The sequence below is a fragment of the Protobothrops mucrosquamatus genome, unplaced genomic scaffold (assembly GCF_001527695.2).
Source record: "Protobothrops mucrosquamatus isolate PMUCROS unplaced genomic scaffold, P.Mucros_1.0 scaffold6076, whole genome shotgun sequence".
Classification (NCBI taxonomy): Eukaryota; Metazoa; Chordata; class Lepidosauria; order Squamata; family Viperidae; genus Protobothrops; species Protobothrops mucrosquamatus.
The window spans coordinates 3,789-17,603 of NW_015391915.1; the positions used below are offsets into that span (position 1 = coordinate 3,789).

Below are 13,815 nucleotides of genomic sequence, written 5' to 3' on the forward strand. Positions count from 1 at the left end.
CGGAGCACCCACCCTCTGGAACGAGCTGCCCCCAGAGATCCGGGTGATCCCGGATCTCCCCTCCTTCCGCCGCGCCCTTAAGACCTGGTTATTTCAGCAGGCAGGACTGGCCTAGGGGTATTTTAAAGGGGTTTTAAATTAAATTTTTAGTAGAAGCGGCCAAATTTAAATAGTTATTTTTAATCTTTTTAAATTTTGTGTTGTATTATATCATTGTTTTAAACTGGCTGTAAGCCGCCCTGAGTCCTCCGGGAGAAGGGCGGGGTATAAATTTAATAAAATCAAAATCAAAATCAAATCAAATCAATTTGTTTATGTGCAGTCAACCAACTACTTTCAAATCCATTGGTTTACAGTTACATTTTTCAAATGAACACTGCTTCAATTTCTAATTAATCAGAGTAGTTCTCAAGCTGTGCTCTTGGATATCTTAATAATCCAAGAATTTTATTAGCAATTTCCCAAATAGAGGATCAGTAAAGGCAGATGAAATTTCCTGGAGAAAAAAATATGATAGGTTTTCACACTCTCTCTGGCAGTTTGCAGCTTCAGCTACTATTTGAATGAAGCATAGCAATATCACTTATTGTATTGCATAAGTGCAGTTGTAATCCAGAATCCTCTGCAGTTTTCTGAGGCTTGTGAAGGAATAACACAAAAATTTTCAATTGGCCAATTCCCCTCAGGATTCCTAGGAACAAGTTGTAAATAAACGTATTTAAGAACATGGGTATAACAATACAATTTATGCAAGTTTACTCAGAAGTAAACCTCGATGTCTGACTTTTTTTAAAATGTGTTTAGAATTGTACCTTAGAGTTTAATCAGGATGTATTGAAAATAAATCACATTTGTCTGGGTTCATATAGCACATTATTATATTATTTATAGTACAATGAACCATATGTTCTTGGAAAATATAAAAGACAAACTTGAAAAAAGGGGGAAATCTGAAAGAGGTTCATGGGGTAAAAATTATTAATTTTGTATTATAACTTTGTCTTACAAAGGAAAATTCAGGAGGAAAACCAAGAAAATAAATCTAAAGGACAGCTTTCTGAAATAAAGGACTCTCCTTTATAATAAAGGATGTAGTTACTGTATGTATAGGTCATAATATATAGTACACAAACCCAAAATAAAACACATATATTAGCATTATACACTAACACATTCCTGGCATTGGAAGTAAGGTTTTCTGCTATAATTGCTTTTCTGTGGACAGATTGGTGTTCAGAAGCTCATATTGTTCTGTTTACTGTTTATATATTAAAGCAACATTGAAGCAGAATTAGGAAAAAACACTATAAACATCACATAAAATTATGGCTTAATTTATTAAACATGTTACTTCATTTTGTTTTTTTAGGTGACCAAATTAGATCGGGATCCTGCATCAGGTACCGCTTTGCAAGAAATCAGCTTCTGGCTGAATTTGGAACGTGCTCTTTACCGTATTCAGGAGAAGCGTGAAAGCCCTGAAGTTCTATTAACATTAGATATTTTGAAACATGGCAAACGCTTCCATGCTACTGTTAGTTTTGATACAGACACAGGTAAGAGCTGTCCAGAAACATAATTTGGCAGAACTATATATATTTTTTGGCCGCCTTAACACTTAGAAATCAAATCCACTTTCTTTTTTAACACCCAGGTCTGAAACAGGCATTGGAGACAGTTAATGATTATAATCCATTAATGAAAGACTTCCCTCTAAATGATTTGTTGTCTGCAACTGAATTGGATAAAATACGACAGGCATTGGTGGCAATATTCACTCACCTGAGAAAAATCAGAAACACAAAATATCCTATTCAAAGAGCTCTGCGCTTAGTGGAAGCCATTTCAAGAGACTTAAGTTCCCAGTTACTCAAAGTTTTGGGCACACGAAAATTGATGCATGTTGCCTATGAAGAATTTGAGAAGGTAAGTCTTGCTTACATGCAGATATGAGGAGGAATCAGACTAAACATTTGGACAGAAACAGAGTATTAGCTTCAGCTAAGAAGACACACAGCCTACTTCCTACTGCACAAAAACCATAGCATTGAAGCAAATTACTCATGTTGACCATGTGGTGATTCTGCATAATTATTTTTAAAGGTAGCTTTCTCACAAATTTCAATTTAGAACTTTCTGAAATTTTGGGGACATAATCAAACAGCCCTGAAATAGTATTTGTTCCATAATAGCTGATTACTAGTTGTGTCTCTATAAATCAAGAAGTAGACTATGTAGTGCAGTGGTTCTCAACCTGTGGGTCGGGACCCCATTTGGGGTCGATCGACCATTTCATGGGGGTCGCCAAGCAAGGCTGTCCGCCATTTTCTTTGTCCGCCATTTTTTTTGTCCGCCATTTTTTTCCCCTTTTCCGGCGGGTGCCTTACCTCCCTTGGGCTGGGCCAGCTGGTGGTCGGCCTGTTCCGTCTCTGCCGCTTGCCAGCTACGCCTCGGCCGGCACGGGGCGGAACCACACATGTGCGGCGCTCCCGGGCAGGGAAAGTCCTCGACGTACGACCGGTTGGGTAGTCCTCGACTTACGACCGGTTTAGTCCTCGACTTACGACCGGTTTAGTCCTCGACTTACGACCGGTTGGGGGTCGCGACATTAAAAAGGTTGAGAACCACTGATGTAGTGCATAATAAACTAAAACAATTACAGGATATATTCATTTCCTTTATTCAACATTATTTCAGGTCATGGTTGCGTGCTTTGAAGTCTTCCAATCTTGGGATGATGAATATGAGAAGCTGCAGGTCCTACTAAGAGACATTGTGAAAAGAAAGCGCGAAGAGAATCTGAAGATGGTATGGCGTATCAATCCTGCTCACAGAAAGCTGCAGGCTCGTCTTGATCAAATGAGGAAGTTTCGGAGACAGCATGAACAACTAAGAGCAGTCATTGTCAGAGTCCTAAGGCCTCAGGTAATACATATTGCCATTTTTCTTAAAATATTGAAATGTTTTCCAAATCTTAAGCATGCATTTAGTCTTGCAGGTGTTTGTTTCATACTCTTCTAGTGAAGGCTCTTTTTAATTGAAAAGGGTATTATAAACCAGTTTCTCAAAAAATTGCTTGAACAGCAAAGAAACTCCCACAATTAGCATGTGGGGATAAATATTGCAAAGACATATTAAAATAGATGGTGAAAACTCATAGCAAGCATGTTGGCATCTTGAGTTTAAATGAACTAGTCATGGGGTTATTTTAGAAACCTTGTTGAATATTAAGACCCATTTTTTATTTGAGTCTTAAAAGATTACTTTTCTGAATGCTGAATGATAAATATACCACTAACTGCTATAACTTTAAATAGGTTACTGCTGTGGCCCAGCAAAATCAGGGAGATGTACCTGAGCCTCAAGATATGAAAGTAGCAGAAGTGTTGTTTGACGCCGCTGATGCTAATGCAATTGAGGAAGTAAATCTTGCCTATGAGAACGTTAAAGAAGTAGATGGCTTGGATGTTTCCAAAGAAGGTACAGAAGCCTGGGAAGCTGCAATGAAGCGATATGATGAAAGAATTGATAGAGTTGAAACCCGCATTACTGCTCGCCTGAGGGATCAGCTTGGCACAGCAAAAAATGCCAATGAAATGTTCAGAATCTTCTCCAGATTTAATGCTCTGTTTGTTCGGCCACATATTAGAGGTGCTATCCGTGAATACCAAACACAGTTAATCCAACGTGTGAAAGATGATATAGAATCACTTCATGACAAATTCAAAGTTCAGTATCCTCAAAGTCAGGCTTGCAAAATGAGTCATGTTCGAGATTTGCCTCCAGTAGCAGGGTCTATAATCTGGGCTAAACAGATCGACAGGCAACTTACAGCTTATATGAAGCGCGTTGAAGATGTTCTTGGGAAGGGTTGGGAGAACCATGTAGAAGGACAGAAGCTAAAGCAAGATGGAGACAGTTTCCGTATGAAGCTCAACACTCAAGAAATATTTGATGATTGGGCTCGGAAGGTTCAGCAACGAAATCTTGGTGTCTCTGGTCGCATTTTTACCATTGAGAGTACTCGTGTGAGAGGCAGAACAGGAAATGTCCTCAAGCTAAAGGTTAACTTCCTCCCAGAAATAATTACACTATCAAAAGAAGTCCGTAACCTCAAGTGGCTTGGATTTCGGGTTCCCCTTGCAATAGTCAACAAAGCTCACCAAGCCAATCAGCTCTATCCTTTTGCCATCTCTTTGATTGAAAGTGTTCGCACATACGAACGTACTTGTGAAAAAGTAGAAGAACGAAATACAATTTCTCTCTTGGTTGCGGGTCTTAAAAAAGAAGTTCAGGCTTTGATTGCAGAGGGCATTGCACTGGTGTGGGAATCTTACAAACTTGATCCTTATGTCCAGCGATTGGCAGAGACAGTCTTCAACTTTCAGGAAAAGGTTAGTTTATTTTCATACTCATTTCAGGTTTGGGGTTTTAAATGGATGAGTGACCCAGTAATGTTTGAACTACTAGACCAAACGCAAGATAAGAGCAGAAAATAGTTACTCTTTGGAGAAAAACTGATTACATCTTCTGGTTCTGCAGGCATTTCTCTAGAGACCAAAGTAGTATGTGTATCGTAATTCTTAAAACTCTAAGTGACCTAGCTGATAAAATTTATGCTATTTTTTTTTGTCGTCCTAGCATTTTCTTACAAGTGCAAGCTCCATTTTTCAGATTAACCAAGTGTTGATGCACTGGTTGCTACAGGAATTGATCAGCCTGTCACCCAAGCCTGACATCATGGGCTGGGAGAGGTACAAAATCATCCAGCCGGCTTTCATGCCTAAGGCAGGATTAGAATTCTTCTGGTTTCTACCCTGATGCCTTAAACAGTATATCAAACTAGCTCTTTAAAATGATGGTAATGATGATGATATCCATTTAGTCAACTCTTGACGAGTCTATGGACCAGGTCACATCTTCCAATCTTGCACTATTTTTTTGAGTTTTTCTATGCTTTGGCTAGTGTCAGCTTTGATAGTGTCCAGCCACCATGTTTTCTTACAGCTTGGTTTCCTTTTACTGCTTACTCTTACAAACATAATTGCTTCCTCCAGTGACTATAAAATTAATGATTATGCAATTGCATTGACCAAGAAGTAGCTTTGGGGAAAAGGATTGTTAAGTACTAAAGGTTTATGTTCTATCTTTTAGGTGGATGACTTGCTTATCATTGAAGAGAAAATAGACCTGGAAGTCAGATCCTTGGAAACATGCATGTATGATCATAAAACATTCTCTGAAATTTTAAACAGAGTTCAGAAGGCTGTGGATGATTTGAATCTTCATTCATATTCAAATTTACCAATCTGGGTGAATAAGTTAGATATGGAGGTAAGCTTCACTGGCTGTATTTCTTCCTAAACTCTCTGGTTTATATCCTAGGGAAAAAAATCTGAAAAGGTGATGGAAGTCCATAGTTCTCTTTATTTCCTTTCTATTCCATTGCTAAATTTCAGGTTGATACACTTAACCTGAAAATAGCCCTCACTGTAGGTCAGCAAAGCATATCTGCAAACATACATAATAGTACAATGTTACTTATGCATAAATATTTTGAAATCAAGTCTATTTCTTTATGATTAATAAAAATAATACTATTTTATCAGTTTTTCTGTTCAGATGTTAACATACATAAATGCATATTGAAGAATAGCTAAATGATCTATGAAATAAAAGGCAATAAGAATTTAGCAAAGTATCAATTCCAGAAATATGCTTTTCCTTGATTATTAAGTACACTTCTAAACCTATGTTACGCTGGCTCAGGAATTCTGGGAGTTGAAGTCCACGAGTCATAAAAGAGCCAAGGTTGCCTACCGCCGCTAGGATATTTTTTGTTGATGGTGAATGGAAGTTCTTAAAATTCTTTTTATTTTACTTCAGTATCTTTTCTAAACTGTTCAGACTTATTGAAGTTATAGCAGCTTATAAATTGTGTATCTGAATATATTAAAGGTAAAAATTTTAAACGGTCAAGTTTTATTCAGTAACCCAGAAACAATGTTTGGAAATTTTATTCTTAACCATATTTTGCTTTAAAATTTAAGGGGATCATATGAAACCATTGGCAAATAAATTTCATTTAAAATATGAATAAAAATAAATTACTGCTGTCAAGTGATAACAATTGTTGAATATATTTGCATCCTAGATTGAGAGAATACTAGGAGTTCGTCTGCAAGCAGGGTTGAGAGCATGGACACAAGTCCTTCTTGGTCAAGCTGATGACAAAGCAGAAGTAGATATGGATACAGATGCTCCACAAGTCAGTCATAAACCAGGAGGAGAGCCCAAAATCAAAGTAAATAAAGTTTTCATTTTAAACTATATCGGTGCAGTTTGAATACTGTTAGTATCTGTTGAAGAACATCAGTAGTGATGCTGTTGAAATTTATTCCATATTTGACAAACGCAGTAAATGTAATTTTTAAGAGAAGCTATCTTCCAGAGTTACTAGAAAATTTCTAGCTTACAAGTGTAACACTTTGGCAATTTATTTAAAGCCTGGGGATAAGAGAAAACTGGGATGCCTATGTTCTACTGTGACTAATCCAGGGGTCCCCAAATCCCGGTCCGTGGACCAGTACCAGGCCGCGGCATGCCATCTACCGGGCCACACAAACAAGCAAAGCCCCATCCATAGGATGCAGGCAGCACACCAAACCACGCGCACTCCGGTTCATGAAAAAACCTTTCTCCATGGAACCGGTCCCTGGTGCCCAAAAGATTGGGGACCTCTGGACTAATCAATAGCTAAAGATTTTTAATACTTTTCTCAAACCTTCAGTCTGGTTTCCAGTGTGTGGATTATATTAATTTCTTTTCATGTACCTCATATTTATTCCCTTGTTGTCTTTGTCTCACTGAACTTGCTGCTTTTACTATTGGAACATCAAACAAATAAGATAAATGTATGTAATTTTCATAGTCAAAAGAGACAGGTCTCTGTCCTAAATTCTTTTTCATGTGAATATTTATGCTTTGGGAATGAATAGAAGAATTGAAGCTGTGGGATAAGGAAAAAAAGTTGACTCTGGTGCTTAGGCTTTGCAAACATTAAACGGTTAATGAAATAGTTTCATAGAAGAGATCAGTTTTGAGATACAGTTTGAAGTAATATATCTCAGCAGCTTGGTCTATCACATTGTAACTTGTTCTCCAACTGTAACCTTGGAAGGTTTTTAAAATGAATATTATATATTTTATCTAGTACAACAAAACTGAACATGGTTTTATACTTTTGCAGAATGTTGTACATGAACTACGAATAACCAATCAAGTGATATATTTGAATCCACCAATTGAAGACTGCAGATACAAACTCTTCCAAGAATTGTTTGCTTGGAAGACAATAATACTCTCACTTCCTAGAATCCAAAGTCAGAGATACCAGGTAAAACATACACACGCGCACACACACACATTTGACTCAAAGAATTATTGAGACTTTCACAAATTTTTGTGAAACTGCTAATTGTTTCAATTTTTTTTTAAAAAAATTGTTCTGTATTTAATGCTGGATTTGATTAGGTTGGTGTACACTATGAATTATCAGAAGAAGAAAAGTTTTATCGTAATGCTTTGACACGGATGCCAGATGGTCCTTCAGCTCTAGAGGAGGCTTATTCTGCTGTTAAGGGGATTGTAACTGAGGTGGAACAATATGTTAAGGTAGGATTGTGGTTTGTTTTTTTGGGGTTCATGTTGAGATTATAATGTATCAGTATTCTGAGTGATTGATTGACGTCTTGATTATTTATTGCTGAATGTTCTGCCTTTAAGATCTTACCATGTACATTAATTTTATAGGTTGGAGAGTTTGTATTTTGTTTTTTAAAAGACTTAAATTCATAAAAGTAATTTTCAATTTGTTCAGAAATGATGACTTCTTTCTTAAAATGAATTGCTCAAGTTCTCTTTCTGGGTGTGTTTGGTTTATAGGTTTGGCTGCAGTACCAGTGTTTATGGGACATGCAAGCTGAAAATATCTATAACCGACTTGGAGAAGACTTAAACAAGTGGCAAGCACTGTTGGTTCAAATCAGAAAAGCCAGAGGAACCTTTGACAATGCAGAAACTAGGAAGGAATTTGGGCCTGTTATCATAGATTATGGAAAGGTAAATATTTTGAAGCATACTATTGAGTAATATTGTTTGTTAATTTAGTATCTAATCAGATTGTAAAGCAAATTTTGAAAGTCCAAAACATTGATATTACTGATTTTTTTTTAGTAACTCCTTTAAAGCATGCAAAAAATAAAAGGATGAGAATGAATGAGGAAATGCAATATAAATATAAAAGCAGGGTTTTGTGTGTTACAGAAGGGTATAGAATAAAAGTATCATCTTCATTGTGTAGGTTCAATCCAAAGTGAACTTGAAGTATGACTCCTGGCATAAAGAAGTTCTCAGCAAATTTGGTCAAATGCTGGGCCAAAACATGACAGAATTCCATTCTCAGATTTCCAAGGTAAGAATATTCTATAGTAAATGTGATGGTCATTTGTTATATTAAGTTACCTAACAAAAAGGAGAGGTAAACTAATTGGCCCCAATCCATTACTGTCTTTACAGATAGGATAAAAGAGTTGTCTTTTTCCATAGTTTGCATTGATTTGGGAATCTTAGGGGAAAAAACATTAGTAACAGTGGCATCTCCTTTCTGATCTATCAATTTTTAGAATAGGCTTCTCTATTGTAAGTTAGTCTGATGTTTCCTGATATAATTATATCTTTGTGCTTTATTCCATTTCTTGTAGTCACGTCAAGAATTGGAGCAACACTCCGTGGATACAGCTAGCACATCTGATGCTGTCACATTTATCACATATGTGCAGTCACTGAAACGCAAAATCAAGCAGTTTGAGAAACAAGTTGAGGTAAGCTTTTTATGGCAGATTTTCTTAAATGTTTTTAAAATATATATTCTGATTATAAATTGTCAAATTTTAGATTTTTTTTAAAAAATGCATGCATGATTGTTTCAACTTTTTCAACTAATAAAGTTATTAAGTTCTTCATATGATAGTAGCAGCTGCTAATTTAAAATTCAGGCTTGGTTATCTTTTGATCTTACCATATAACTTTTTTTTTCTGACCACATAGCTATACCGTAATGGCCAACGCTTGCTTGAGAAGCAGAGATTCCAGTTTCCTTCATCCTGGTTGTATATTGACAACATTGAAGGAGAATGGGGTGCTTTCAATGATATTATGCGAAGAAAAGATTCTGCCATTCAGCAACAAGTAGCAAACTTGCAGATGAAAATTGTTCAAGAAGATCGAGCTGTAGAAACCCGCACAGTGGACTTATTGACAGACTGGGAGAAAACAAAGCCTGTAACAGTAAGTTTCCATTAATTCAACCAGTACATTTTATCTTTTGGCTTGAACATCCATTTGAAGATCTATTTATTATTTTCACTCCATATATTTGCATGGCTTTAATATTGTTTTGGTGACTCTCCTTGATCATATCACAAATCTATAATTAATTTTAGTGCTCTGGTCGAACACAGTGATTGAAACAATAGACCTAATATGGTGTTCTTACTGTCTGAGAAATATACATGTTTCAAACACACACCAGGTTCCCTGAGTAGAATTCCACAATACTTAAAATAGTATCCACAGAATACATAAGGTATATCTCAAAATTAGTTAAGGGTGTTTTATAGCAGCTATAAAGCTAAAATACGATAGAAAGTTCCAGGGTCAAATTATGTAATAGTGACTTCTAAAATAACATATTTTAAACTTTATATTAAAGTTTCATAACTCCTTTCTTAAGGGCAACCTACGTCCAGAGGAGGCTCTCCAAGCACTTACCATCTATGAAGGAAAATTTGGAAGGTTGAAAGATGACCGTGAAAAATGCGCAAAGGCCAAAGAAGCTCTGGAGCTAACAGATACAGGACTTCTCAGTGGCAGTGAAGAACGTGTCCAAGTAAGGAAAAAACACAGTTTGAATTCTAAGAATTGGAACAGGAATGTTTTATAATTATGAGATTCAAATTAGAAACACATATACACATATGTCCTGCTATAATTACAGTGATTCTCCAGAAATCACATATTTTATCGCTGTATCTATGCATATTTAATGTATTCATATTTTTACCTTTTTTGCATCACAGGTTGCCTTAGAAGAGCTACAGGATCTTAAAGGAGTCTGGTCTGAGCTTTCAAAAGTTTGGGAACAGATTGATCAAATGAAAGAACAGCCTTGGGTTTCTGTACAACCCAGAAAGGTACTTCAGCTATTCATGTGAATGTAGAACTGGGGGTAGGGGGTGTCACCCATTCTTAACTATGTAATATATTATGTCCCTAACTCTTACAATGTAGAAATTAAAACTGTTTTTTTCAGATGTGTGGGAAAACACTCATTAGCACAAATGGGATAATCTCTTAATGAGAGGCCTAGGAACTTTAGTTATGCCCATTGAGAGTCCACAAGGATGAATCACTGAACTTCAATCACTATGCTTCCATTATTGAACCATATTAGAAACTAAGAACCTCTGGAGATAACCCATTGATGACTAATACTGGATATCTCCATACTAGTTTCTTTTAAGCTCCTACTTCCATCAAAATTGACTTTTTCAACATAGCATTATATATACTTCATATGAATAGTAGTTGGGAAGGGTATTTGAACATTGCATCCAATTTGGTGTTACAACCCTTGGATTAACTTTTACTACATTGTTTATTGCCTATTGTTTTATTTTCCATTTTTAATAGTACAATAGTTTGTACAATAGTACAAACTATTCTGATCATTGGATGAAATGTGGCATACCCATGTCAAAATAATGTTTAAACAAGCAGAAGCTGGACCAGGACATTGAAGGATGTGGTTTTGTTTGATGTGTTGATAATGTTATTTTTAGGGGTCTTGACACAGTTTCTTTTTAATTGAATTCCTATAGTTTGGTTATGTTCATCCATCTTCCCAGAGTTCTTTGGTAGTTGAATGGTTGTAGTAAATTTGTTAAATGAAATAAATAAAACAAAAAAATAGAAGTGACACTATTTCCAGAGGGGAAAAAGTGGTTTTAAAAAGTGAAGAGCTGCTTTATGAAATGTAATATATTACAGGTATCTAGATTTTTTAAAGATAAGTTTTCTTTCATTATTTTGCTATTACATATAGTATATTACAAGAGTATTATCGCCTCTATTTTATTGGTTTGTATCTTAGATAAGACATCAGCTACTTCTTTTCAAAAAGATTGGAACTGGATGACTTTGAGTTAATTTTAACTAAGGGGGAAAAAAAACAGATGCAATTTTAGAGGCTCTTTGAGCTACAACTTTAGTGTACCCTAGTCTTGCAAAGTCCCCCAAGACTCCAGAGTAGATTTGGAAAATTGGTTTGGTATATCTACTTTCTATCAGTTTGACACTACTAGATAACAATCATATAAATAGGGTTAGAATAAAGACCGAATAAGGCCAAGAAATTTTACAGTGAATTAATATCATCATTTATATTTGCAAGCCATAATAAGTATACAGCTGGTCAGCATCTCAAATAAAGGATTCCTTTAGTTTAAAATATGTTAATAAGTATGTAATAAAGCATATATTAACATCCATAGATCAATAGAATTCAAGATTTGCAATTTTTCCAAATTGTTCTTGTTTCGACAGCTTCGACAAAGTTTAGATGGCTTATTGAACCAGCTGAAAAATTTTCCTGCTCGGCTACGTCAGTATGCATCCTATGAATATGTTCAGAGACTTCTGAAGGGTTACATGAAGGTAAGTTTGCTTTTGAAAACTATTTGAATATAGCAGTATGTTAATTTTAAAAGAACAATTTTATACTTTGTTTTTTCCTTCCAGATAAATATGTTGGTGATTGAGCTAAAGTCAGAAGCTCTTAAAGATCGTCACTGGAAACAACTGATGAAGAGGCTACATGTCAATTGGGTAGTTTCTGAACTAACTCTGGGGCAGATTTGGGATGTTGACTTGCAGAAGAATGAATTGATTGTGAAGGATGTGCTACTTGTGGCACAAGGAGAGATGGCACTGGAAGAATTCTTGAAACAGGTAGCAATTCATTTTTAATATCTATATCATTTCATAGATTTTCTAATTTATATTCTAGTGAAAATATGAATTGATTGTATTTTGTAACAAGATTTTGTAAAGACGTTTCATAGTCTTTACTACCCTAAGCTCTAGATCTCATTGTTATTTCCTTTGTTTAAAGATACGTGAAGTATGGAATACCTATGAGTTGGACTTGGTTAACTATCAAAACAAATGCCGTTTGATTCGTGGTTGGGATGACCTCTTCAACAAGGTCAAAGAGCACATCAACAGTGTGTCTGCAATGAAGCTTTCTCCATACTACAAGGTAATGACTATCTCCATTTATTTTATCTTTTCTGTATTGCAGTATTTTTGAATAGTATATGGTTAAACCATGCTTCAGTTTATTCTTGAAAAAGTTTAACAAGCATAAGCACAATGTGCAAGCTTCTATACAAAACTATCTATAAATTATGATCATCGGCAGAATATCCAGAGGACCCAATAGCAGTAAAATGTGGCAGCTAGGCTACTCACAGGAATGACAGACAATTGTTTCCAATCACAGTTCACAGCATGGATGGTTTTATTGCCCAGCTATCTGAATATCTGCTTGTGTCACTAGTCTGCCTGGTTTTAAGATCTGTAAGAAGTCTTTTTGAGAAACACCATCATTTGCAGAGCCTGTCTAATAAAAATGTAGCAAAAGCACTGCATATTTTCAAAAATAATTAAATTATTTTGGTTGTTAACATTTTAATTTTTGGCTTGAATAAACTTTTAAAAAGTTTTAACATTTGTTTATTATGTTTTATTGTATATCATATTGTGGTCTTTATGGAAATATAATCAGTACTTTTACTGAATAATTTTTTTTTTATTGTGACTCATAAATTAATAGATGCCTTAATTAGTAGTTTCAACCTAACTGTGAATTTGTTTCAATAATTGAAGCTTTATTATTTATTTTAGGTATTTGAAGAAGATGCTCTTAGCTGGGAAGACAAACTGAATCGAATTATGGCACTGTTTGATGTCTGGATTGATGTCCAGAGGCGATGGGTTTACTTGGAAGGAATCTTCACAGGTAGTGCTGATATCAAACATCTGCTGCCAGTTGAAACCCAGAGGTTCCAAAGGTAATCTTCTGACCCCAATTTTGGATGTAATTATGAGAAGGTTAATATTATATTTAGTTTTGGTGTTTTTAGGGAACAGTTCAACATTAGTAATTATATCACCATTGCAATGATCTCTACATAGTTCCCTGTAAAGTCCACTTGGAAACCGGAACTGGTATAAAATGGTTCCTGGTGTTGGCTACAGGAATATATATAACACTGGTATTGTAGAACCTGTCTTAGCTACCAATAAGTTTCTGAGTGCAGTTGAAAATTCTGACTTTGAGCTATAAAATCCTAAGTGTCTTGATACCTAGGTATTTGCAGAATTGTATTTTCATCATCCTATATAATCCTGTACAAGTTCTATGGAATTATCCCAGATGAGGCTACTGGTTGTTCCTGGCATCTATTTATTTATTTATTTATTTATTTAATTTAATTTAATTTAATTTATATGCCGCCCTTCTCCCGACAGGGACTCAGGGCGGCGCACAACATATTTAAAACCATTAACATATATGCAATCCCCCCCTTAAAACCGAATTAAACCGAATTTTAATGTTGCGTCTTCCGAATATTTAAAACCCAATATAAAATCCACCCTAGGTCAGGTCCGCTTGCTGAAAGAGCCATGTCT

The 13,815-nt window shown here is 35.5% G+C and overlaps 1 protein-coding gene across 1 annotated transcript in view; it reads left to right on the forward strand.

Annotated features, from left to right (window-relative positions):
- LOC107300079 (cytoplasmic dynein 1 heavy chain 1) overlaps window positions 1–13,815 on the forward strand; it is a gene marked incomplete at both ends in the record, with an annotated part of 21,633 nt that overhangs the window by 3,784 nt on the left and 4,034 nt on the right. Inside the window, 18 exons of the mRNA XM_015829423.1 lie at window positions 1,370–1,556; window positions 1,655–1,926; window positions 2,698–2,925; window positions 3,318–4,394; window positions 5,155–5,334; window positions 6,155–6,304; window positions 7,250–7,396; window positions 7,534–7,674; window positions 7,945–8,121; window positions 8,363–8,473; window positions 8,763–8,882; window positions 9,109–9,348; window positions 9,794–9,949; window positions 10,140–10,253; window positions 11,665–11,775; window positions 11,860–12,069; window positions 12,233–12,379; window positions 13,027–13,193. Of these exons, the coding sequence (XP_015684909.1) occupies window positions 1,370–1,556; window positions 1,655–1,926; window positions 2,698–2,925; window positions 3,318–4,394; window positions 5,155–5,334; window positions 6,155–6,304; window positions 7,250–7,396; window positions 7,534–7,674; window positions 7,945–8,121; window positions 8,363–8,473; window positions 8,763–8,882; window positions 9,109–9,348; window positions 9,794–9,949; window positions 10,140–10,253; window positions 11,665–11,775; window positions 11,860–12,069; window positions 12,233–12,379; window positions 13,027–13,193 (3,935 nt within the window). The remainder of the gene's footprint in view (window positions 1–1,369; window positions 1,557–1,654; window positions 1,927–2,697; window positions 2,926–3,317; window positions 4,395–5,154; window positions 5,335–6,154; window positions 6,305–7,249; window positions 7,397–7,533; window positions 7,675–7,944; window positions 8,122–8,362; window positions 8,474–8,762; window positions 8,883–9,108; window positions 9,349–9,793; window positions 9,950–10,139; window positions 10,254–11,664; window positions 11,776–11,859; window positions 12,070–12,232; window positions 12,380–13,026; window positions 13,194–13,815) is intronic.